Source organism: Astatotilapia calliptera, chromosome 7, assembly GCF_900246225.1.
Source record: "Astatotilapia calliptera chromosome 7, fAstCal1.2, whole genome shotgun sequence".
In the NCBI taxonomy this organism is placed as follows: Eukaryota; Metazoa; Chordata; class Actinopteri; order Cichliformes; family Cichlidae; genus Astatotilapia; species Astatotilapia calliptera.
In genome coordinates, this window is record NC_039308.1 from 63,672,773 (window position 1) to 63,700,072 (window position 27,300).

The window sequence follows — 27,300 nt, forward strand, 5'->3', positions numbered from 1 at the left end:
CATGAGCACAATGCTATGTGTTGTTTGAGAAAGAAGAGTCTGTCGTCCTACTTACTTTGTTGTAATTATAAACACAATTAAACATCGAGGCTGGTTAAAAAACCAGCTGTCTAGGACAAAAGCCAGTGAGAGTTTCCAAGCTAAGCTGGTAATATTTGAACAGAAAAAGAGAAATAAAGAGGGCTGGGGAACTATTTTCTTCTTCCTTTTTCTTCCAATCTAATTATTCTCTTCACCCTGGATCCAAATTTTCTATCCTCTTTTATTTTATGTGATAACTTTTGATCATAATACTAAGAAATGTTTATCTTCATTTTCATTCTCACATATCACTAATTCAAATTTCTTCAATTTCACACAGTTCGCTAAAGAAATAGCTACATTTATTTTATAAAAATAGACCTAATATCAAGATCCTAACCATTTACTAATGACAGAGTTAAGGGACAGCACTCCATCCTCTGAAGGAGCAGTGGCCAAGAAATAACAGCTCTAGCACCAAACATTAAAATGTATATAAAGACAGCATATAAACATATAAAGACAAGCTTCAGGGCGTAATCGTGAGGATTTTATGGTTGTAATGGTTTCCACGCAGTCCTGATTGATTAGATCTCGTAAGTCACAAAGCAAACTGAACTGATGATTATGCTGCATGAGTGAAACAGTTGCAGCACGGCATGCTTCACTTGGCTAAAACCTGTGATTTGTACATAACCTGCTCTCCCCGCTGAGTCACACTGATCTAAATTTAAACAAAAGCCAGGAAGCATAATCCAAAAGCAGGTCTGGCACCTCAAACTGATAGATAATTCCAAAAAAGCTGGGAAGGTGTGCAAAGTGTAATTAAAAACAGAATTCAGTGAAATGCAAATATCACAAAGCCACATTTATTCACATTAGAACATAGAAATGATATAAAATGATAAGATTTACTATTTGAAGGAGAAAAAAAAGGTCATTTTTAAAATTTGATGTCATCAGCACCTCTCAGAATATATATTTGGGAGTTTAGATGAACTCATTACCGTCTCAGCTATTAATGTTAGCTGATGCTTATTTTTATATACAGTGAAAAAGTTGCAGGTAGGACCTATAAAAGAAGAGCAAAATATATCAGAGATATCACTGGAAAAAAAGACCCTTTAGCTGCTCATCACTCAGCCCAGTTGCCACTTGTGACATGAAGCATTTCCACTATCTAATCCTCTCACTGCTCAATTATTTCCTCTCTCTAGAAGGAGAGAAGCAGTGTGGCATTTATGTGAAGTGGCCGAGTGTGCGTTTGTCAGAACAGGACTTCTGAGAGTCTCCTCGTGGATTAGTCTGTAGCACAGCGCAGATTAGATAAAGCTGGCAACGACGCACTGAAGTTCAGCCAGACAAGTTGTGATCAGCATTCAAGTGACAATTTATTATCAACGCTTAGCTGGACATGCAGTGGATGTTTGTGGGTGAGAGAAAGAGACAGACGGCTGCTGCTTATATTCAGCAGGACACGGTGCCTTTTATGCAGTCTGTCGACGGCCTTCACGTGACCTGGCATTTCACACATGCACACATAACACAGACACGCATGCACACAAATATATATATACAGCAACTACTGATGACAGTGTTGTTTTACTGGTCCTGAAACACAATCCTTTGTTAACAGCCCGTGCGACTTCTTGAATGTGGATGACGTAGGTTAACTCTTCCTCTGCTTACTCAGAGTGTTTTTTTATGTTAGTGTGTGAAGGCTACTGACCATTTTGGTTAAGCGGTAACTAAAACAGTCAAGTAGTAAGTAGAAAAAGGGTGTAGGAAATGCTTTATAGGTGCTAAATCATTCTACAGTCACCTGGTGTGGACAGGAGTGCAGCTTTTACCCACTCAGATTTATGACTCAGTTACTGAGAGTTTAAACTTCTTCATAAATTACAGCACTGCAGCTGGCATTCACATCAGACCTCACACGTGCTTTAACCCGAACATTTTCCATTTGGAAACTGACTTCTATAAATATGTTAGTTCAGCTTTAATATTCAGATGAGGCCGAGCTGCAGTCTCTTCAGGGTGTGTTGGTGTTGGTCTGGATCTGCGTGTGTTTGTGTTGTAGGTCAGCTCTGCTTAACTGAGAATTAGTGAGAATATTATGTAATTCACGCTGGCCTACAATCAGATAAACTATTTGCATCTAATGCAGTCTGTCTTTTTTGAAGCTTATCAATTATTCCTTTAACGTTAGCTAATATTTACCTCTTACAGAAAAGCATGTTTGGATTATAAGTCAAATGATGCCAAACATTTTATACAATAATTTAAATTGGTGTTGTTTGTTTTCATCCCACTAGATGGATCTTTTAAAAAAATGACCGACTGATTGTATTAATGGTCAAATAATTTTTAAAAAGGCAGTGTGAACGAAGCAGAAAATACTTTATGGCTCTAAAATATCTCAAGAGAAGCAGAAACAAAGAGCTAAGTGTCTAAATCAAAAGCTGAGCGGTGCATCCTCTCACCTGTACGATGGTACAGTTGTGAGCTGAGGCGTCTTTCTTGGCTGCGATGACATGTGACGTCCAGTGGGCCAGCCAGTAGTCAATGGCCACCATGAGGGAGTGTTTGAGGAGCTGCGACAGGAGGAGCAGGCTGAGCAGGAGGAGCCCTGCAGAGGACAGGTAGGTGCCGCAGGAGCGCCAGGGGATGGTAGCTCTCTGGCGCATTACCTGTGACAGGTTGTCATCATCTTCACTCTCCACAGATTCCTCTGGGGTTGAAACAGAGATGAAGTGCAGTGTTAAAGGTTTTGTTTTTGGCCAATTGTGAGATGTAATTAGGCCGAGTTATCTATTTTGCAAGGACTGCTTCCATTGTCACATTTTTTTAAATCTTACTGTATGTAAATTTGCTTATTTCTGTCTAAAAACGCCCTGCTCTGCTACAACTCACAGCTCAGACGCTCATTACATTTCTTTCTCTCCTTCTACCCTTCTTCTCAAATATTTCATTCCTTCACTTTTTCCTCTTTCTTTTTCTGACATATTGCTCAACATTTCTCCTCCTGCGCCAGTCTGACAATCCACGACTAGCACAGGAAAGGAGAGAAGTGAAGAAATAATAGACAGAGGTCCAAATGAGAGGAGAAGGTGTGCTAGAGGCTACAGAAGCTACACTCCACAAAGACAAGCAGTCGCTCATTCCCATGAAAGGCATGTTTTTCAGGAGCACCAGGGTGACCACCGCACACTGACTCGGGGGTGAAGAGATAATGTAACGACCTCCAACCTTTTTCCCACTTCGGATTTAAATGTATCACATTACATCAAGCAGCAAGCTTTGGAGCATGAGGCTGCATGTGGGTGTCTGAGAGGCTCAGACAAGCTGCAGGTGGAGAGGAAGCAAGAGAAAAAGGGAGGAAAAGATGGGGAAATAATGAGTGGCAGGCCTAAAGAAACAACTACTCTCAACTACAGTCATGCTCACACTAAGTAAGCCTTCAAGAGCAAGAGAGACAAATGTTTGGGAGGGGGAAAGAGCAGGAAAATGGATGATGAGATTCTAAAACAGAGAAGCAAACACATGTGCCGTTAGCTAGCAGCGCTACAATGCCACAAATGTCTTTTTCTGTTTCAACTTTTTTTTTCAAACCATGCTTTCTGGCCACACCTGCTCGATCGAACATGAGGGTAGCTGGAGCCATCGCACAAGTCCACCCCGGGGTGCCACCAGCACACGGGAGACAACACAGAACAAAGATAAAGTGTACAGCCAGCGCACCTTAGCGTTTTTCAACTGCAGGTGTTCGTTCAACAGCAAACACACACACACAGAGAAAGGATCAGATTCAATGGTTAATCACAGCAGGAGGCGGTGGGAAATAACATGGCGACGTATCCAGTTGCTGAAAAGGTCAAAAGAGGAACGAAAAGACAAAAAGACCAAACCAAGATAAGAGACAGGAAGGAATCAAATACAGGGAACTATGAGTCATTCAAATAACTGCAGACATTACAAAAGATGTTAAGATTAAAATAAGCTGAATAAGCTTAAGCTCTCAGCAGGAGAAGGGGAATTGTCATCCTGCATCTATCATTAAGGGAAACATAAGCATTAAATCAGGCTGAGAAGCACCCACACCAGTCATGCACATTCCAGCTGCTGTCCTCGTGACTCTTTCCTGTGTCCTCTCACCTTCCTCATCCTCTTCAGTCCTGGCTGCCTCTCTTGAATACATGGCCCTCCGCAGGTTTTTTCTCTCTAGGTCTGTCATACTCTCTGCCACAGTTTCCTGAAGGAGAGATCAACAGTGAATTTATTTCAGCATAAAAACACCCAGGTAATCTAACTTTCATTCCAGACAGAGACGGCGTGTCTGTCTCACCTGGATCTACAAAAGAAAGTGTTCAAATTACACAAATTAAAGATTCTTGGCGCTGATTAAAAGATAACATTTTGCTTTTGCAGTCATTAATCACCTTCTCAAACTCCTGATCCTGTCTGTTCATGAGGGTTTTCCACTGCTCAAAGAGTTCAGGTTCAGAGTTTTGGACGTCCTTCAGAGTCCCCTCAGTCTGGATGGTGCCATCTTTCATGGCAATAATCTAATAATAGCCACACACACAAAAGAAGATAGAAAAAATATGATCTGTATTTAGCTGAGACTCAATCTCTATTTGCTTTGGGATCTTTGAGAGATAAAGTGCGTCATAAATGAGACAATAAGATGTCTTTATCGTCCATTATATACCAGCCATCCCAGACGGACAGTCTTATTAACTATTAAGCAGTTCTTACCCAGTCTGCATGTGGTAAATATTGCAGTTTGTGTGTGACCAGCACCACGGTCCTCTTCTCTTCTCTCAGGAGCTTCAGGATGCCATCCTGCATCAGATGGTCACTCAGGTGGATGTCCAAAGCAGAAAATGGGTCATCCTACATATGTAGAGAAGTTCAGAGGAAAACAAACCAATACATCTCCTGAAAACATGATTCAGATGGTGAATATACATACATATATGCCCACTGTTAAGTTGTTGCTAGGCCAACATCATAGTTATATTATATATAATTACGTTTTTGAGTAAACGTGAGAAGTTATTATGTAATGAAATGAAAATGACAGAATGCTTTCATAAGGTGTTGTAGGCAGATAAAGAAAAAAACAAAACAGACATCAGCTTATTTTAGGCTGTTGTTAGCTGGTTGCCAGGTAACCTGATGGCATCATCATATAACATGCGAAACAGAAGTTTTGTGAATATAAATTAGATGTTACTGTAAGGATGTGATCACAAGGTGTTATAGATGTATACATACTATAAATGGGGATGTGTTAGGATGTGTTACACTACAATATTTAATATTAATTTAAATATTAATTCAAAAATGCTGGGCAGGGTGGCTGTGGCTCAGGGTATCGGGTAAGTTATCCACAAGCTAAAAGGTCAAAGTGTCATTGAACAAGATACTGAACACTACATTCCCCCCAGTCATGAGTCGTGAGCACACAGAAAGTCATTGTGGTGTTTCTCCTGTTTCTTCAACTTCTATTTTTTTAATATTTGAAGGATTAATAGAGGAAATTTTGAGATCGATGTCATATAAAGTTATTTCTATTTAATGGCAGGGAATGTTTTTTAAACCTTCTGCTCTGGGCTTCTTAGAGTGTGTAGCTATTTATGTCACACAGGGAGGCATCAGAAAGAGAATCACAAGCACCGTCAGGTAGTGCTACAGAAACAGTTTCTCAATGAATACTGATAAATCACAGGTGCAGCCTGAGAAGCCATCCGTTTAAACTGTTCAGTTATTTCTGTGTGCAGTCTCACCAGAAACACAACGTTGGTCTGCTGGTACATGGCTCTGGCCACGCTGATTCGCTGTTTCTGTCCACCTGATAGGATGATGCCCTGCATCGGAGGACAGCAAAATGTTATCTCATAGGGGCTGCAACACAAAGATGAATTAACAATATCCAGAAATATGTGCGGCTCTTTTCCTTAGAGGAGCAAAGGAGACTAGGGTTTATTTCCTGCATTACTGGTGCATGAAGAAATCCAACATGACAGCGCTCTAAATGAACAGGGTCAGTCTAGTTTCCTGATACGCAAACATCAAAATCTTGCTACACAGTAACGATGACAAATGATTCTGCAATAAAACGAGCCACAGTGGGAGCTACAGCCAGACAGAAACTCATAAATGTTACTGTGATACTGACCCGTTCCCCGATCTCTGTCTGGTCTCCCTGTGGAAGAATGTCAATGTCAGGCTGAAGCGAGCAGGCCTCAATGACAGCTTTGTATCTGCCGGGCAGAAACAGAGACAGAATACAGATGAGGGCAGAGAGCAGCTGCTAATACCAAGCAGAGGGAAACTACAGCCCTGCTCATTATTATCTCTTGGGCCATTGATTCACATTCACATAAATGTAACTCATGGGACTGCGTTATGTATGCATAACACAGTCCATGAAAGAGAGTGGAGGAAACTGAAAATAGCAGCTTCTCTGGTTCATCTTAAAAGGTTTTACCCTAAAGGGTTCAACGCCACAAAGACAAAGACTAAAGAGGCGATACAAGAATTTCTTTACTCTCTATTTAAGATAACCCACACAGTGTAAAACGTAAGCCACACATAGTTTGACATGACAGTTTGTCAGTCACTCAATTACTGAAGTAACAAGAAGGTTATGACCTAAAAATATTGTCGTTGTCCAGAAAATACCAAAAAACTCTCCTCTAATATCTCTGGGAAGTTTAGATAATGCACAGACTTCTTCTATAGTCTTTTTAAGGTGATATTATTAAATAAGATGCTTAGATGTCTGCTTTTTAAATTAAAAACAAAACAGATTAGCTCATGGTTTATATTTGTGGATACACAGGGACAAATTGTGGGCTTTTTCCAAATGCAGGAATTCAACTGTTTTGCAGCACAATGTTGAATCAAAGACTGAGTTTAGTGTTTGGGGTCTATGTCAGGGTGGAGAAATACATGCTCTCTGCTTAGTGAATATCCAAACTTACATATTAGCTAGGTAGGTGATAAAGTGTTCTGTTTATGTTTCTTTGGCATTTCCTAATAGCCATAGAATTGGAGCAGAGCTTTGGAGGAACTGTATCACTTGAACCAACTGTTTCACAAGCATAAGAAAATGTGATACAATAACGGACACAGCAGGTTACAACAGCCTTGATTAAACAGCTTGGAAGTTCATGGACCTGCTGCAGCCCGGTGGTAATCCAGATTTTGCTGGATAAAACAGACAGCGCAGTAGGACAGCAGCGATAGAGCGAGACTGGAGACTGTTTTATTGAACATCTCCACAGCAACAAAGCACAGTAGTCCATTAAACCTGTTTTATCAAAAACAGTCCATTAGAGCCACAGAGACCCAAGACGATGCCATAAATGCATTCGACCTTTGAGAAATACCATTTGTTGTGTGGATGAAAGCGGCATGTGTGTATCTAGAGTGTCCCTCCACAGGCGTTTTCAACAGCGAGCAAAACTGGAGACACGCTGCATCACAACACAAGAGGCACAAAGAACCACACACCTTCAGCAACAAAACACCCTGGCTTGAGGTGTTTCAGTGTCAAGGCTGCTTATGTGAAGAGTTCATAACAGAACTATTGACTATTCACATCCAATTTACTACAGTTGCTGGAGGGAGCAGAAGTGCTGTTGGCTCTAATTTGGCTAAACTGCTCGACTTGACTGAGAGTAGATCCCCTTGTTATAATGAACAACTCTGGATGTTATTTTTAACATTGTTGTGATTGCACGTGTCACAACAGCACAGTGACAACAATTTGAATTTCAGTAGAGCTCATACACTGGTTACTTATGGTATGACATGTTCTGCACATCCACAGACACACAAAAAGGAAAACAAAGACAAAAATCATCTAAACAAGAGTGTGAAAACCACAAAGCTGCAAAAGTGCAAAAAGTCTGTGCAGCCCCTCATTTCTTTGCAGGTGCCAGACTTCATGATAGTTCTTTAAAGTCTTTAAATGTCTTTAAAGGTTATTCAAAGTTTATCTATGGGCATTCAACCACTTAATAATGACCTACGAATTATTCAAGCAAAAAAAGGCACCTAACTCCAGGCAGGCAGTAGTGTTAATAAGTAGTGTTGTGTCTATACGTAACAGAAAACTGTTCATGGTCCTGGTTTTTGTTTTGGACTCGTGTTCTTGTTCTAAATTATTTAGTCTCGAGTATAGTTCTTGCTAGTACGCCTGTTTCTAGTGTTTTGACTGACTGTATTAGTTCCCCTCCTTGTCCAGTCTGTCCTAGTCTCTTCTCTGTGTTTCATACCTCCTGTACGAAGTCATTGTCTGACTGTCTTCTGTCTCGGTGGTTGTCTGGCGTCCCTGTCTTGTCAAGTTATAAGTTATAGTCCTGGGCTCTGTGTTAGTTGCCTTCTGTTTTATTTTGACAGTCCTTGTCTTCTTGTTTTCTGTGCATCAGGTTCAGTTTTGCTTCTTCTGTCTGTCTTAGATTCTGTTTAGCTGTGCTCCCATGTTTGTCCACTCTGCCCTAATCTCCTCCCGTGTATATGTTGTCCGTGTCTCCCTTTGTTCTTTGTCGGGTCCTCCCTCGTGCTGCGTGAGCCTCCATCCTTCAGTTCCTACCCTGCTCTGTTACCTTGTTTGCTTTTGTTTTCTTCACCTTATTGCCAGCAAAATAAAAGCTGAGATTTCGAGTTTAATTCCGTTTGAGTCTAGCATTCTGGGTCCATTGCCTGCTTGCCACACTCCCTATCCTGTGACAAAAACTGGGTATAAAAAATGCTGGTGTGAACGATCCAGTTATACCAAACATACATATGCCAGCAGCGTGCGGCACCCCAACCAACAGCGGCATCCACTGAAAAGCGTGAGTGAACAAATATACTCATTATACCTTTGTTTTTTTAAACAGTGCAATAAAAGTATGAGGTCTTACCTTGATTTTATCATGGGCATCTCAAAAGTGATGTTCTCCACCACTGTGGCGTTCAGCAGCCAGGCCTTCTGGGAAGCGTAGGCCACAGGGCCTCTCTTCCTACCAGAGATTTACGACACAAGCAGGTTTAAAGCAGGGTCAAACAAACACAATAATATCTCTATGTTTACATTTTACCTCTTAATGAGTGTATAGTTTCACACATGGGTGAAGGTTAAAAATCTATTTAACCTCTGGGATCATTAACGACCTTCCGTATTTGTGGAGTCAATATGTAACCGAGGGTCTGGGGCAAGTATATAAGCAGTGGGAATAGCTAGTTCTTGAGGGTGATCAATAAAGACAGAAAACAGAACGTAGCAGAATAAAGTTACCCTGAAACCAAGCACACCATTGTTTTTCTTGTGACATTACCAATAAGTTTGATGTGTCACATGGCCCTCTTCCTATTGAAAAAACAAAAGTTGTATCCAAGATGGCCGACTTCTAAATGGCCACCATGGCCACCACCCATCTTGAGGAGTTTGCCCCCTCACATATACTAATGTGCCACAAACAGGACTTTAATATCACCAACCATTCCCATGTTATTACGGTGTATCCATATAAATGGCCCACACTGTAGATAACCACCCACAGATACATCTCTAATGGCTCTGCTGTTATTGGTGATGCATCTCCATGGAGACTGCGCTCACCTGATGTCTCCTTCACCTGCTGCGTCTTTGTCTGTCGGACTGTGGAGAAAATACCAAACACACGGCACTCATTAGAGACACGCCCAAATAATTAAACAGGCATTGTTCCCCCTGAAATAAACAGTCTGTTGACTCCACCAAATTCCTGTAATGATTAACAAAAACCAAACACACTCACTAACCCGCGTACTCTTCCCTCACTATGGCAATCATGTCACTGCCACCCCAACACAAACAGGCCAACCACTGCCCTACATGAGCAAGTCTATCATTAGCGGTGATCTGATGCTTCCTAAAATAACGCCCACGCCCTCTTCATTTTTCTTCCTGTAATTTGCTGAACTGGAAATCAGCATCACCCCGTTTGGATTGTGGTGCCTGCAGTTCTCTGAGAATCTGATTCCTCCGCCTGAGATTAGTACGTCAGCACTAAGTCTGCGGCTGGTGTATGGATGTGTGTGGCCATTCACTGGTACCTTATTCATTTTGTTTCTCACTGTTAGATGCTGCTAACAATAAAAAAGTGAGGTAAACTGAGTGAAGAAAAAAAAACAAGGCCAGTGTGTACCTGTGAACTCAGGTCTGAGCCAGGAATCAAACTACCAACCTTCTGATTGGTAAGCTTTAAAATACTTTTAAATTGCCTTAATAACTTCACTGGGCAGTAATCTATTATTTAACGCAACTGAATCTGTTTCCAGTCACTGGGGCAATCTAGCTAAACTAGATTATTCCTATTTAAACAAAGATGAGATGTGTGTTGCCTCAGGTCTTTGCTTCTTGCCCTCCTACCCATAAAACATCATGCTACCATTAGACACACACATAGCAAAGAGTTACGTGTTCAGTCAGCAGAAACAGAGGCATCAGTTAATGACGAAACAACAGCTTTCAAAAGTAAACACAACACAAATACTTGAAATATGGAAGCTTCATTGTGTGTACATGTAGGTCCAGAGTGAGAAAGCAGTGAAAGGAAAGCTGAGTCACAAATAGAAACAATCAGCCACAGTGTGCTATGATAAGGCTTCCATGTGTGTTAGCTAAAGCAGTGACAACTCTGAACTGTCAACCGAGCTCTATTTATAATCCTGATTTATACTGCACACTATTGTTGCTGTGAAAATAGTTCACACAGTAACCAGCACAGTCTGTCCGAGCACTTTAAGGCCTTACTAAAAATACACGATGATTTTAGCTTTCTGCTTGCAACACTTACCTCTCATCCCCTTCAGACTCCAGGTTTGGCAGACTGTAAATAATAGAAAAAATATATATATATGTTACTAGTTCGTAATTGTAAAACTGCTTTTATTAAAGACCAAGGGAAAGTTGGTAATTATGGCTCTTTATTATTACATTTATTGTCATTTGAAACTCCCACAAGCTCTTTCTCGTGTAACAAAATGCACAGACATTCACAGCCCTAACCCTAACATTTATTAGGATGTGATTGGCTGTTTTTGGCTTTGCACATGCTCAGTTGATGCTGTGGTGTATTTTTAGGTTTGACAAGTTGACACCTCAAACACTTGTCCTGAGAAGGTGACTCCGATCCCATCTGAGGACAACCGGAGAGATTTACTCAAAGTTTACTGCAGCAGCATTACGTCAGCCAGAGGGCACAGCTGTTAGGAAGGCTGACTGATATTTAAAGGCTCACACATGGTGCACACTCACACGCAAGCACGGCTGTGTAAAAGCAGCTAGAAGCAAACAGGGGGAACAAATTTATGTGGCAAGTCAAAATGCAAATTTAGTTTACTTGGTAAATATCAAAACATGTTTTTTTCCTCCTAAAAGCAAACATATTTATTTTTGAGCAAGTTCATTACTCCTTTAGTTTCTTTAATATAAAAATGGTGGCCAAAAAGCCAATAATTTAGAGTGGAACAACTAACATGAAGTGATTTGTACACTTGGACAAGGTGCGGACACTGTGCATCTAGACAATACAAGGTTGCTACGGTTACTATACTGCAAAAACAAATGGAAGATGATGTTCTCATTAAAAGCTTCCTTCATCATGAGACCTAAACTGAGAAGTTTGAAAAACACAGAATGTATTAAAAAAAAAAAAGCTAACAATGGGCATGACAACCCACGTCATCCCGAGCTTACTGTCAAACAAGCAATCAGCCATGATCATGCACTTCCACCACTGTTCTCATCTTTGTGGAGGAGTAACCTAATCACACCAAATCATCTGATGACACTTAACAAAGACGGAAGCTTGAGGGTGTTGTTTTTCCTGCAGCTGGAACCACGATGGAGCTGATGACTTACAGGTTTTATCTCTGATTGAGATACTGAAAGAGATTTTCAATCAACATTTTGAAGGACCCAAGGTTATGACAATTTATAAGAAGTCACACTTGACGCTTTCTATCAGCAGCAAGAAACTGAAATCTAATCTTTAAAGCTAGGCTGAGTGTCGATCTTACGTGCTGCACAATAATGTTTAATATTTAGTATTTACTGTTATATTCCCATATATCATCGTGATGTTGTTTATTATGTTGCTCTCGTTTTCTTTTGCTTGTTTTCATTTTCATTCTCAACAGGTGAAATTAAAAAAGTATCTACTGTTATCTACTGTTAGCTAGTTTATTGTGATGGTGCTGTTTTTTTTATTATGTTGCTCTTTGTTGTTTGTTTTCTCTTCTGGTTTTTTATCTCCATACAGGTGATCCAGGTGTTTTGTTTGTTTTTCTTTTTTTTTTTCTTCCCCCTTTTCTCACCGTCTCGTCTCCCCTCTATTTTTCTTTCTCTCCCTCTCTTTCTTTCATTCTTTCTCCCTGTCCTATCCTCCAATCATGTCTGTCCCATCTTTAAAAAATGAAAATAAAATAAATACATAACTATAATAAAGGTCAATCAAATGGACCAATATGGCAAGGCTATGATGATCCACTTGGAAAAGTAAATCCACTTGGCATCTTTCTTGGCCTTCAGACAACAATTCTGACGGCTAAAGATCCAAACGGGACAGGCAAAAAAAAGAAAAAAAAGAAAAAGCTAGGCTGAGTGATTCACCAACACTTTCTAATTTAAAGTGTTTATTTCTGATTGACGGTGACTCAGATAACGCAGACAACATGCAGACAATGCAAACAGACAATAAACGCAATGCACACATTATACAAAACAATCATTATGCTATGTGCATAAAGTAAACAGCACTACACCATGTGTGATTAATAAGTGCTGATTCTGGTCAGCTTTTAATGGCATGTATCTGAACATTTTTCCCCGCTGCATGCCGTAGTGCAGGCTGTGGAGGATTTGTCAGGATTTACCTGGTGTCTTTAATGGCCCAGTCACACTAGAGGAAAAATAGGTTGGCAACATTTGTGAGACCACGAAAAAACTAGTGATCGGCATCGGATTGCATTGAATTGTTTTGCTGTCTGGGGCCAATTGCAAGTAGTTGTAAAACCAGCTGGTTGCTCCAAGGTCAAGCATCCAGCACGCTCAGTCTGCAGGTGACCAAGTTTCATTACAAGTTGATTGCACATGGTTGCAGTCATTTTGGTTGTGCTGTAGCCACCAGTTGCTATGTGCCTAAAGAAAATAAAAACTGCAAAGTGTGTAGTAAACCATCATGAATTCTTAAGTTTTCTTCAGCTTCATAATTTAAAGCAGTCTACAACCTTTACATTTCAGTGATCCTCCACAGTAAAGTGCACTTTTCATCCGATAATTCTAAAACAAGAGTAAGTCACTGTCCTGCTGCAGTTAATTACTTCAACAGGTATGTTTTAAGGTTGCAACCTTCCTGTCTAATAGCTGAACTCTGGGTGTAGTGCACACGTGATAAGAGACCTTCGGCATTTTGACTGAATATCGAGGTCAAAATGCAAATAGTCATGTACTTTAATATAAGAGAAGCCCCAGATGTCCCCCTGCTCTGTGCCATATTTGGATCAGGAGAGTTGAAGAGGACTACAGGCGCCAGAGGGAGCAGGTGGGGTGTTTGTGTGTGTGGTTTCCCACCAATGGATGAGATTAATTAAGTTTTTATCAAGCAGTCACCCTTAATAGGAAAGATGCCACCCTCTGGGACCTGTAATCCAACAGGTTCCATATAATTACAATATTATCAGACTTTATTAAAATCAAGTACCCCTGCAAAGACAGACTAGAGCTTGACTCCTTTCTAATGATTCTGAGGTACAGTCCCAGTCCTTGCAATGTCACATACATCTACAGCTCAGAAAAAGCAACACTGATTTAAAAATAAAACCAGACGCTTTCCCCCCAAAGGTTAAAGAGGTTCAGTTTCAATCTGTAAGCCAAGGTGAACAAGAAATCATTAAAAAGCTCAGAAAAAAAAAACATAACTTCTATGAACAGAGGGGTCCTCAATCTAATACAGAGCTTCACAACAGCTGTTCAATGGCCCCTTTTTTTTCAGGTGACTAGAATAGGTTTTCAGTGCTTGATGAAACAAACACATGGAGCATGGTGAGCTCAGACAAGGTATCGCAGTCATAAACACCATCAGCCGGTCAGTAACAGCTGACTGTGAATCACCAATTACCACCAAGTCAATGAGACTGTCTTTATATATCTGACAAGCTCACATGCTCACGCGTCTGATTAGTCATGTGTTCGGCCCCTGCCAGGCACAAGCTGCTCTCATTTAATCTGCATGTTTATGTGTGTTTCTTAGCAATACAGTACATGCTGCTGACTCAAAAACATTGCATGACAATAACAGCAAAACCAGAGAAAACAGAGGAAGAAACTACTCAGGTTGTGCGTCTGCATACTTCAGCAATGCAAAGTCTAACTGACAGCCTTTTAGTCTCCCAGGGATAGATGATAACTTAGATGCTCGAGCACTTGGCGTGCCTGAAGTTCATTCCAATTTAATATCAGAGGGAGTGCCAGCACAACCCTGGCATCAACACAGCAGAAGTGTGTGTTTGGCTGCCAGAGACATTGTGACAATCAAGTAGAACAGCCTAGACTTTGGTGACAAATGGAGACTGATAGCAGCGCGCCATCCTGGGTAGGTGACGAGACATTCAGATGCAGAAAACGAAGGCTAATGGCTCCCAGAATGCATCTGGCACGATGTGAGGATTCACTTTGCATTGTGCTATTTTAAATTCAGTCTACTTTTAAAGACCCACTGAGTTTTGTTTGGCTGAAACCTAAGAGTGGAAAGCCACATCTGCAGCAGGACCTTAAAAAAAGACTCAGAAGGCACCAAAAAGGAGAACTGGGTCACTAAATGAACTCAATCCAAAAAATAAGTAAACAAGAAAAAGTTTATAGTTTGTCCAGAATGAGCAGCATTGTTAAATGTTAATATGAATGATGTATTAATAATAAATACACTGTATTCAAACTATTAATCAAAATAATCCAGATTATAATGAAAAAAGTATTTCATCTATTTAAATCTGTCAAACTGAGATGAGACTATAACAGCACAGCCTGTCCAGTGCATTACAATGCATTCATTAGCACAGTGGTTTTTACATCTGGGGCTCTGAATCACTCAAAGGGTAGCAAAATGAATCTGAAGAGTCACATAATCGCTGTTTTTCTTCAAATTTATCGTACAATATGAGAAATATAATTTTATTCTTGCTATCACTTTACTTGTAACAGATACACAGTATGCAGTGAAATAGAGTAAATTTAGCTCAGTTTCTATGTCTTTTCACAGCTTTTGGCATTTCCTTTGTTTTTATTAACCACATGGTGAATACCACTTTATTATTATTTAACCAAAATATTCAATTAACAGACTTTATTTGTTGAAATGATGATCTAATTTACAGAGTTATGAGGAAATTCTGCCTCAGCACAAAAGCCAAATCTGGTCTGAAATTAAAAACAAACAAACATTTGTCCAGATAAATTAATTCAACCTAAAAAAAAAAAAGGCAGATGACAGAAAACTGGAGGATTATTTAAAGGAAGTGAGCTGATAAGTGCTAAAAAGGCATACCCAGGTGTCATTAGGAGGTGGGCTTCTGGCCTGCAGCCACAGCAAACCAGTTGGGATTTTCAACCAAAAGCAGCCAACTGAATCTAGGTCAGTGGTGCATAAAAGGATGCCCACATTCTTCCACAATGTTTCTCCCAACCATAAAAAAGAAAGCTGCCATATCAGCTCATTTCACTGACCTACAAATCCGTTTATGTTATACTGCTGTGTCATGGAAACAGAGTACTTGTAAGTCTGATTTTGTTGGTAATTGCCCTGTCAGCGGCATGTAATTAATAGTTGTGCAAAAACACATAAATAAAAGAACAAAGGTGCCCATGACAGACCAATTATCAGAGAGGTTTGGAAAACCATATGTCAGAAAATAACGCAGGCTGAGGATGGAGAAGGAAACGTGGCGCGACATCAGCTGGAGTGGTTCAGGTCCCTATAGGTAGCAGATTTCTTGGAATTTCCTTTAACCTCTGGACTGAATTTGATTCCATAGAATGAAGTGTATGAGATGCAGCAGTGACAAGTGTTTCCCTGGTGGTGCATTTGTTTTTTTTCCTTATAATTGAATGGATGGGTGAGGTGATCGATGTACTGGGGTGACTGCTATTAAGCACTATCATGCTAATGAGATCAGTACTGTTCTCAAGAAGAATCATAATCTCAACAAAGAAAATTTAATCACTTCCATTGTTCTTCCAGTGTCCTACAGTTTAAAGAAGAATTGCAATTCTGTTTACTTTTAATCAACTTTCAGCCTCAAAGATTCCCTGCAGATCGATATGGTGCACATCAGTCTCTCAGACTGATAAAGCAACAATATCTGCACTTCTTCAGACCCACAAAGAGAGATCAGAATCACATTTCACAACTGATTATCGCACACTTTTGCAAGCACCAAATAATAAGTAAAAAAAAATATAGCTGACCTGTTCCAGGTGACAGTTCCAGACACTCTCTGCATTTCTCCCAGCGCTGCCAGTAACAAAGAGGATTTCCCACAACCCACCTGGCCCACAATCATCGTCAGCTTACCTGAGAGATTTCATGAAGAAGAGGCAACAGTACTGTGAGTGAATGAGCACGTTAAACAACTGAATAGAGAAACAAGCGAAGCAGGGGCAGACAGACTGTACATGGCACTGCTTGATGCTCACCAAAGGGAATTTTGATGTCCACATTTGAAAGCGTTGGTGCTCCATCGACCCAGGTGAAATAGCCATTTGATATCTGAAAAGATGCACAGGCACATGCGGTAAAAACATCATCCATCCCATCCACCCATCCATCCATCCATCCATCCATTCGCTTCCGCTTATCCTTTTCAGGGTCGCGGGGGGCGCTGGAGCCTATCCCAGCTGTCATAGGGCGAGAGGCAGGGTACACCCTGGACAGGTCGCCAGTCTGTCACAGGGCTAACACACAGGGACAGACAACTATTCGCACTCACATTCATTCGAACATTCACACCTAGTGACAATTTGGATTATCCAATTAACCTATCCCCACAAGCTGCATGTCTTTGGATGGTGGGAGGAAGCCGGAGTACCCGGAGGGAACCCACGCAAACACGGGGAGAACATGCAAACTCCACACAGAAAGACCCCGGCCTGGTGTTGGAATTGAACTCAGGACCTTCTTGCTGTGCGGCAACAGTGCTAACCACCGTGCCACCGAGCTGCCGTGCTGGTAAAAACATCAAACAAAGGATAATTTTTCTCTCTTTGTAAGCGCGCAATCCTTCTCAAAATGGTGCATACGTATGTGAGGCTATAAAGTAACTGTTGCCTAATTCTTATTCATGTCATGCTGGTGTTGTTTACTTGCTTCCAGAATATTTTGGTGACATACAGAGAATGAATTACTGTATGCAGGCAAAGAATTGCATGGCATGTGTCAAAATGCTCAGATTTCCTACAAGCTGTAGTGCCTTTTCACTGTGCAATACTTTTTGTTAATATCCAGTGGTGCAATAGACTCACAATACTTGAAACTTGAAATGTGCAATTCCCTTGTACTCTTATTTCTGTTTATTCTATTTATCCCTTTTGTATACTCTGTATTTATATATGTCTCTGTAGTTATATATGTGTATATATGGTATAACCGAATTTCCCGGAGGAACCCACCTGAGGGATTAATAAAGTTTCATCTAATCTAATATAATCTAATTATTGAAAATCCCGCTTACAGTAACCCAGATATTAATATGTGGATGACAGCAAATGCAAATCTCACACAATTCAGTGCAAATGTAGAAACTGTGTTAAAAAAAAAAACACACCAAAATATTTTTACAAGTTGACTTAAAATCTGATAAGTGGTGTCCAAAACATCATGCATGATGTACAGACTGTGCTGTGATGATGACATTTCAAGCTAATTGGTTCAGCTTTGAAACAGTTTTGAAGAGCAGTGATGCTCTGAGGACTTTGATCTCGTAGGGATGGGGAGTGTGATAAATAACATACCACATCTCATATTTGGGTGAATATGGATTCAAATTAAACAGTATATACAAATAAAAATCAGGAACATGTTAGTATACTACTAAACCAAAATAAAATCTAAAACAAAACTCCTACATGAGCTGGTGAAAATGTTAAAAAAAAAAAAAAGACCCTGCAGGGAATGAGTATTCACTTCCTAACAAATGCTAAACATAAATCTCCAAATTTAGTTAAAGTAACAATAATAAATGTGTGATAAACGTTGGGCTCCTGGGTATCTCAACTCATATCTACCTCACCTGCAGCCCAGTCTGGAGGCTCATTGGTCTCTCTGACTGTCTCTCTCACCTTGATGCAGATATCTTGATCTACATCCTGAAAGGGTCCATCGCCTTCGTGGTTCCCCTCTGAGCCATAGTTTTTCCAGTCATCCCGCGTGGGGCGCTTCCGATTCACCACCTTCAGGGGCTGGAAAAATCGGGATAAAGAGGAGGAGGAGCAGGACAAAGGGAAAGGTTTAGAGGATGACTAAAGGAGGATTGTATAACATGCAGCACAAAGGACAAAAAGGTAACGGTGAGGAAGGCGGTAAGGTAGAGGATGAAAATGTTCAAAGGAGTCACTTTGAAAGAGATTTTATCCACTTTGTTTTCTAAACTCAAGCCCTTACCACAGCCTGGTACCGATTTTGGTTGTGATTGCTGGAGCCAGTGGGTAACGTTGCTTTGGGCTCCTGCTCGTCTCCGATCTCATCGCTCGAAAAAAACTCGCTGAGCTTCTGAACGCTGCAAATAAAACAGAGGACAGAAAAGCAATGAAGCAATAAATACTAAAATAAAATATGCATCATAAATAAAATTAACAGGCTGTTATTAATATAGCCAACATAAAGCATCATAATAAATTCTCATAATAAAAGCCCGGCTCAAGTGACGTGGCATTTAAATTAGTTCACTTTCATTCATGTGAAGAGAACTGCTGTTTAGTGTCACATCTTTCATTTGCCCATGCTGACTGGCTAATCAATGAAACACGGTTCACTAAGGATGAGCTTTATCAGCTGGTCTGCCTCTGTCACACACACCCACATATCTCTGCATCACCTTCACTTTACTCCTTCTCCTTGATGAATAAATTACAAAATCAGTGCCAAATAAAAAGAGCTGAAACTTGTTATATCCCATTTTCTTCATTTATGTCTTTAAGTTCTCCAGAGATTAAACACCTGGTATAGATGAGAAAAGTACACGTCCAAATCTACGGCATTAAAATGAGAAGATCACAAGAAAAACATACCTCCAAAATCAACTGGATTATGTAATGAGAATGACTCATGATTCACTCACATGTTCAGTCCAAAAGTCTAAAAAATGCATTTCTGTTTCTTTACAGTATATTGCTACGATCAAATCCTCTCTTTCCTCTCAAAGAAACATTTTCTCATGTTGAGTGAAGATAAGCTGAGGTGTTAAATCTAAATTTTCCCCCCTTGTCGTTGATTAAGTGTGTGAGATAGCACAGTCCCAAAATAGAAACCTCAAAGGATCCCAAACTGCTCGACTTAAAATGTTTACCGCTGCTAAACCCAGCACACAATGAGTGCTGAGAACACATATTTAAATTACAGCTGCAGATCACAGAGAGAGTAAATCTGAATTTATTCTTTCTAAGAATCTTAAATATGAGATGTAACAGTCATTTTATTGCTTGGCATTTGTTTCACCATGCATGTAAAAATTTGAACTCAACACCATCACAAGTACGATGGCTTATAGCAAGCTGTTTCTGCAGCTAAATTTCCACTGCTTCTCCTCTCCAAGCACATTGCTTTAAGAAGCCCGCGTCTGCCATGCCGCGAACAGCTGCCCACGACGAGGTGGGTGGCTATATCGTCAGAAAAGAACGTCTGAAAATACGATCCCTCTGAAATCAGAAAGGGGTTCTAACATTACCGTACAGTTAAGAGGGTAAGTTTCAATCTATAATCTACTACATTTAACAAGTGACCAGGCTGCCGACACTGTTGTAGGAGGCTGTTTAAAGGAAAAGAAACGTGTCCTGTTGTGGCAATTTCATCCATCCATCACACATAATTCACAATTACTGCTAAGAGCTACAGACTGAGATGATGGGATTCAACGTGCCTTATTACCTGAAGAGTGCTAACGAGAAGAGCTCTGCTTCGCTGATTTTATGAGACATCCCCAGAGGATTGTTTTAATTAGTAAACTCCTTCATATTTGAATTTGATAATGATCTGACAGCTTATGTTTACAAAAGACATGCCTAACCAGGGTGGTTCAGTTCCATCCCTGTAGTGACGGTTGGAGTCGTCTCAAAGTGCTTTGAATTGTAAGGTAAAGATCCCACAGTCTTACAGAGGGACCAGCTGAGGAGTGCAGGAAAGAGAGAGTACACACACCAACAACACAAAACATAAACTAACACCTTTTTGGATTTTATTATTTATAGGTCAGATTTGTAGGGGGAGCCCTGCTTTTGTGCAATCGGTAGCCTATCAAGACATCTGCAGACATGTGGCACATTTTCTCAGAAGATAAAGGTATAAAATAGCTTGATCATATCTATTCTAATTACCCTGCACAGATACAGCATGAAACAATCAGTTTCATCACCCAATACAATAAGAAAAGCAGCCAGAAGGATCGGAGATCTGAGTTGTGATAGCGGAGTAGCTGCTCTGCACCACCCTAATGACAACCGATGTTACGATTGGCAAACTAATTGAAATTGGTGAGATTAATAAACATTAGTGTCAGAGACCAGTTGACTGAAGTAACTGAGGAGTGAGGGTCTTTGTTACACGAGAAAAGGCTGATCTAATAAGCTGATCCATCCACTGCGGGTAAAGGTCAAGTGCTTCATCTAATCGAGCCGCTTTTCATGACTTTGCTCAGTCTGTTGTTGTAGTTTAAGTCTCCTGCCGCACGACTGTCTTCAAAAATGTTATTTGTCCAAACACGGCTTTCTTTCTCACCTAACCAGGGCCTTGACAGTGGAGCGCACCACGCTGGAGAGGAGGAAGAGGGGTGTGACCAGGATGTGAAAAAGGGACAGAGAGGCAAAGGCCACAGCTGGTGACAGATCAGCATCCTCTGAGATGTGGACGTGAACCACAAATGTCTGCAGGTTCAGAAGGAGCACATAATGGGAAAAGTTAGTCTCATAATAACAATTTTCATCCTTTAATTGATAATCTTTTGGCTGCCAGTCTGACTTGCATCATCTTGTTAAGAGTCTGAAGATTAAATCAAATGATAGATGAGGCGTTTGTCTCCATGTGTCCTTCACAGTCATCCTGTTCCTTGGTATCAGTCTGACTTTTCTCATTTGTCATCACTCAAGTCTACATCCATGAAGGACTTCAGAAAGTCCTCCACTGTCTCAGTGTGAAACGTCACTGGACAGTCAGACTACTTGGCACTGTCTCTGCTCTACCCTTCACACTGGGAACAAGACAACAAGATAAAAGTCCCAGCTAACTTAAGCATAATGATTATTACATTTTAAATTAAACTTACCGTCAACACAGCTGCTATAGGAATAGCTGCATTCATGAAAACTGAAAGAAAATAAGAAAATCACAAAAGCTGTAAGAGAATTAAACATTTTTTGACATTTTTTTTGACCTTATATCGCTTTTTGCTCAGATGTTGTGTTGAAACATCACATAACTGATATTGAACATCTCTTTTGTTCATGGCTGGAATTTAATTTCCTCCCAGGAGCAGGTGCGTACAAGCTAATCAATCAAGGTAATGAATTCAAGTCTTGTAAAAACTTCTCTCCTGTCCATCATTTTCTAATTTTCTGTCACTCTATAATATAAGATAATATTTAAAAGTGGCATGTTGTCCGGATATAAACAGATGAAAACACTTAATTGTCATAAAAATGCTTTGCTTCATAAATCTTTCCTGAGTCGTCTGTCAGTGAGGAAATGATATTGCTTCTTCCCTCCTCTACAACAATCGGCAACTATTGATTTTAGATTTAGGACTCAGCCTGTTATAGGACTGTTCATCTAAGCGTGTAGGAGAAAAGAGGATGGACAATGAGAGAAAAATAAATGACTATCAAGTAATAATGTTGAGCACTGTAACAATAATCCAGGCTAGCCTTCAGCACTGGTTTTTATCACATCTAGTTACTTTTAGAGTTCCAGTAGACTAATTTTAAATATTGACTGGAACCTGTGGGGCTAAAACATGAACTTAGATTCAGATTTTTCAGTCTGAAGATTTTCCATCTTTTCTGTTATACTATGTGAAAGTTTTAAGCCAAAAACATGTGCAAACATACATGGAAATACACATGCATAAGGCAAAAACAATGTCTGCAACGAGCTTCAAAGTCAGTATTTGGCATGACCGTCACTTTTCTTCGTCACAGCCTGAACTCTCTTTCTTATAATTCCTTCAAGTAGTGTTCAGGAATCGTTCTCTGGGCTTTTTGAAGGACTTTCAAAGCTCTTCTTTGTATGTTGGTTGCCTTTTGTTCATTTCTGTCAAGATGATCCTCCTGATAGGCTCTGGGGAGGCTACTGCATGTCTGGTAGTGTTACAGTGTGCATTTTTGTTGCCAGTCAGATGCTTTCCAGATTGTATTGGATGGTGGATATGTTTCTGAGATAATTATATCAGTTTTGACAAGATCCCAAGATCACTGTAAACACTTATGGTTGCACTGCTCTCCTTAGTTACTCCATAAGATACGTTGCATACATGTGCAGACGCAAACCATGACAGAATCTCAACACTGTATTTTACAGATGGCTGCAGACACTCTCTGTTGTACCTCTCTCCTTCTCTGTCTATTCTGTTGACAATTTCATCATATGACCTGTTGCCACTGATTTTAAATCCAGTTCTTGTGTAATTTGTCATACCTCAGCCTTTCCTTCCTGGTTCTCCTCCCTAACAATGCCTTTTTGACAGCTTCCATTTCTAAGGAGGCTTCACAGAAGAGAAGATCAACCGAATGAAGAATGTCTCAGGTCTTTGCAGGATGTTATTTTTTTTTCCTGTAGTTTGCGATTATGACTTTCCAGCCACTTTTTAAGAACATATTTGGTTAAAAATAAAAATGTATGGTTGTCATTTTTCCAGGAACTACAGTGGGGCAAAAAAGTATTTAGTCAGCCACCGATTGTGCAAGTTCCCCCACCTAAAATGATGACAGAGGTCAGTAATTTGCACCAGAGGTACACTTCAACTGTGAGAGACAGAATGTGAAAAAAAAAAATCCATGAATCCACATGGTAGGATTTGTAAAGAATTTATTCGTAAATCAGGGTGGAAAATAAGTATTTGGTCAATAACAAAAATACAACTCAATACTTTGTAACATAACCTTTGTTGGCAATAACAGAGGTCAAACGTTTACTATAGGTCTTTACCAGGTTTGCACACACAGTAGCTGGTATTTTGGCCCATTCCTCCATGCAGATCTTCTCGAGAGCAGTGATGTTTTGGGGCTGTTGCCGAGCAACACGGACTTTCAACTCCCGCCACAGATTTTCTATGGGGTTGAGGTCTGGAGACTGGCTAGGCCACTCCAGGACTTTCAAATGCTTCTTACGGAGCCACTCCTTTGTTGCCCGGGCGGTGTGTTTTGGATCATTGTCATGTTGGAAGACCCAGCCTCGTTTCATCTTCAAAGTTCTCACTGATGGAAGGAGGTTTTGGCTCAGAATCTCACGATACATGGCCCCATTCATTATGTCCTTAACACGGATCAGTCGTCCTGTCCCCTTGGCAGAAAAACAGCCCCATAGCATGATGTTTCCACCCCCATGCTTCACAGTAGGTATGGTGTTCTTGGGATGCAACTCAGTATTCTTCTTCCTCCAAACACGACGAGTTGAGTTTATACCAAAAAGTTCTACTTTGGTTTCATCTGACCACATGACATTCTCCCAATCCTCTGCTGTATCATCCATGTGCTCTCTGGCAAACTTCAGACGGGCCTGGACATGCACTGGCTTCAGCAGCGGAACACGTCTGGCACTGCGGGATTTGATTCCCTGCCGTTGTAGTGTGTTACTGATGGTGAGCTTTGTTACTTTGGTCCCAGCTCTCTGCAGGTCATTCACCAGGTCCCCCCGTGTGGTTCTGGGATCTTTGCTCACCGTTCTCATGATCATTTTGACCCCACGGGATGAGATCTTGCGTGGAGCCCCAGATCGAGGGAGATTATCAGTGGTCTTGTATGTCTTCCATTTTCTGATGATTGCTCCCACAGTTGATTTTTTCACACCAAGCTGCTTGCCTATTGTAGATTCACTCTTCCCAGTCTGGTGCAGGTCTACAATACTTTTCCTGGTGTCCTTCGAAAGCTCTTTGTTCTTGGCCATGGCGGAGTTTGGAGTCTGACTGTTTGAGGCTGTGGACAGGTGTCTTTTATACAGATGATGAGTTCAAACAGGTGCCATTCATACAGGTAACGAGTGGGGGACAGAAAAGCGTCTTACAGAAGACGTTACAGGTCTGTGAGAGCCAGAGATTTTCCATGTTTGAGGTGACCAAATACTTATTTTCCACCCTGATTTACGAATAAATTCTTTACAAATCCTACCATGTGAATTCATGGATTTTTTTTTCACATTCTGTCTCTCACAGTTGAAGTGTACCTCTGGTGCAAATTACTGACCTCTGTCATCATTTTAAGTGGGGGAACTTGCACAATCGGTGGCTGACTAAATACATTTTTTGCCCCACTGTAATAGGTCAGTGTTAAATAACTTACAAAAAAAACAGTTTCTTTGAAAATGCTCATGTATAAAAACTGAACTAAAATAATGAGTGAAAAAACAGCAAAGCTCTTTTAGCAACTCTGAAAGAGCTTCGGGAAACCTGGAGGACTGTTGCTTACCACCACTTTAAAAACTTTACAGGGAAATCAGACTACTTGGAAGCCAAAAATTCAAAATAAGGAGGCTGGCTGATGACTTTTGCACGGTACTGTTTATATACTGCTTCAGTAGTAAAACCAAAGTTTTAAACAGCAGGGTCAGCATTTGTAATCCAGTCTGAAAAGTTCCGTCTGCAGATTGGTCCAAACACTTTGTTTCAGTCTCGGATCTTTGATCTGTCATGTCAGTGACACACATCTGGCTGTGAACACAGAAGCTCAAGCTGCTTACTGATCAAGTCTTATGTTTAAGAAGAAAGCGGAGTTAAAGGCAGGAAGGGGGCAGCATAAGTTAAATATTGGACTATTGAGAAATCTGAATCATACAAAACTACTCTAAAAGAGTCCAGGAATCAAGTCAAATATCATTAGTGGGAGGGGACCAAATGAACTTACTGGATATGGATGTGTAAAGAGCAAAGGCCTGCAGGCTGGTGAGCTCTTTAACCCTGGTCTCCTCCACACTGTCACAGAAGATGCGCTCCCAAGCATACAGTTTCAGCAGCTTGATGCCCCGCAGCAGTTCGTTGGTCTTCTTCAGGCGCTCACTGGAATATTCCTGATAAAGGCACATTTGATTACCTAACCTCAATCCAGCACATCAAGGCACAGCAGCGATAACAAGGACTGACGAAAACACTGTAATCATATTTGACTGGTTGTATTAAATGTATCTTTGGAGCAGATAGGCCTGAGGTAAGGAGGGTTTGTGGAAAGTGGCTGTCCTCATTCCCCAAGGAGACGATAGCTGTTATTTTGAGGTGCTGCTATAAAAACAACATTTTCTAAATTGCATTCTAAAAAACATTCACTCTGACCAAGTGGCAATTATGTGCAGTTGGTTATAAAAAGGTCAGAAGATTACCATCCATTTATTTTTTAAATATATTAGCTTAAATGACACACTCGGCCATCCTCAGATGCAAACATGACCAAAACTAGAAACAAATAGTTACATAGTTATACATCTTTTAAAAAAGAAAGAAAGGCCCATGGTAGCACTCACCAGGGTGCTTTTCTGTGTTTGGGATAGCTTTGTGGCCACAAAGTATTGTACAGGAGCTAACACAGCAATGACGGTCGCTCCAATCAAGGCACTGATTCCCAAGAGGTAGTAGAGCAGGATCACTCCCACAACAATCTGAGCAGGGAAGAAAAAAAACATTAAGCAGGAGACGAAAACAAGATTTCCACAGAGGTAGTTTTCATTCACACAACACTCCCCACTGACAATTACAAAATCCATATGAATTTACCGCAGAGCTTTCTGTGAAGTGGTGACCTTATAGTAGGTCAGCTTATAGCAAACCTCCCACCTAATATCCAGTGAATACAAAGATAGAAACGTGTCACCGGAGAGTAGGTGAGTGATTGGTTTTCTCTTTATTCTTTATAAAGGCCTAGAAAGGTGTCAGCTGTATAAACCACCAGCCCCCACACAGTTTCTGTCAGCTCCTCACATCAATCGCACATAACTGGAGCTAAGCAGCCAAGCTATACACATCTGTGAGGTTTCCACTACTTTATATGCATCTTTTTTTATATATATCTTGCATCACCTTCTGCCTTTGCAGCTCCCTAAGGACTGCAGCATTGTTTAAAAAAAGGAACCAAATCTGCTCTTTGCAATTGCAGCTGGTCATGCTGCAAGCATCATCTCACATGGATGTTAAATGAGAAGGAAATAGACAAACTTCAACAAAAAGAGCTTTGATTAGCTCATCCTGAGTCATAACTGATCCTGTCACAACAGGTACTTTGGCTTGTCATAGCAGGAAAAGCAAAGGTGTAATTATTAATATTTTTTAAAAAGACTGAATTCCGTTCAGGTTCCTGTTATTGTACATGCTGGTTCACTGCTATTGCTCACTGGGACACCTGATGGACCAGAGCCATTGTTAACATAACCACAATGGCAAGAATGGCCTTTCTGTATCACGAATAAAAGACTGATATCTCTGGTTGCTTAAAGCAACACGGTGAGTTTTAAAGCATTCATCATTTTGTTTTGTCTTTTTTCTACCTGCCTATAAAAGATATTTCGGAGGAAAAACACAGATGTAAGAAATAAAACAACCGATGCCTGAATTCAGACTTTGGGATTGTGGTACTAGGTCCCATCTCTGTCTTTTCTACCATGACTAAAAAAAATGCTGGATAGCCTCACAGCAGAAACATAGTATTGAAATAATTGTATCTGTTATGTGAGGCATCAGCGGGGGTAATAAAATATTAAAATGTTAGTGCAGTCACTAATCTGAAACACAGAGAAATGCAGAGGTAACTAGATCATGTGAAAAAGGTAAAGAGCTGTCACG

At 40.5% G+C, this 27,300-nt stretch overlaps 1 protein-coding gene across 7 annotated transcripts in view; it reads right to left on the bottom strand.

The window, feature by feature from the left end:
• The window catches only part of abcc8 (ATP-binding cassette, sub-family C (CFTR/MRP), member 8), a 60,026-nt gene that overhangs the window by 10,194 nt on the left and 22,532 nt on the right, over positions 1-27,300 (bottom strand). For 4 of the 7 annotated variants that reach the window (XM_026176504.1, XM_026176506.1, XM_026176502.1 and 1 more), the window contains 18 exons: positions 25,989-26,123; positions 25,379-25,541; positions 21,592-21,632; positions 21,048-21,193; positions 18,720-18,834; positions 18,398-18,517; positions 16,757-16,829; positions 16,529-16,634; positions 10,860-10,892; positions 9,641-9,679; positions 8,943-9,041; positions 6,206-6,290; positions 5,814-5,894; positions 4,780-4,917; positions 4,461-4,586; positions 4,177-4,273; positions 3,652-3,711; positions 2,505-2,752 (listed from right to left, as the gene is read on the bottom strand). In XM_026176504.1, coding sequence (XP_026032289.1) covers positions 2,505-2,752; positions 3,652-3,711; positions 4,177-4,273; positions 4,461-4,586; positions 4,780-4,917; positions 5,814-5,894; positions 6,206-6,290; positions 8,943-9,041; positions 9,641-9,679; positions 10,860-10,892; positions 16,529-16,634; positions 16,757-16,829; positions 18,398-18,517; positions 18,720-18,834; positions 21,048-21,193; positions 21,592-21,632; positions 25,379-25,541; positions 25,989-26,123 — 1,905 coding nt within the window. Of the gene's footprint in view, positions 1-2,504; positions 2,753-3,651; positions 3,712-4,176; positions 4,274-4,460; positions 4,587-4,779; positions 4,918-5,813; positions 5,895-6,205; positions 6,291-8,942; positions 9,042-9,640; positions 9,680-10,859; positions 10,893-16,528; positions 16,635-16,756; positions 16,830-18,397; positions 18,578-18,719; positions 18,835-21,047; positions 21,194-21,591; positions 21,633-25,378; positions 25,542-25,988; positions 26,124-27,300 lie in introns of all 7 variants that reach the window. The other 3 variants (XM_026176500.1, XM_026176503.1, XM_026176507.1) reach the window with 3 other exon arrangements.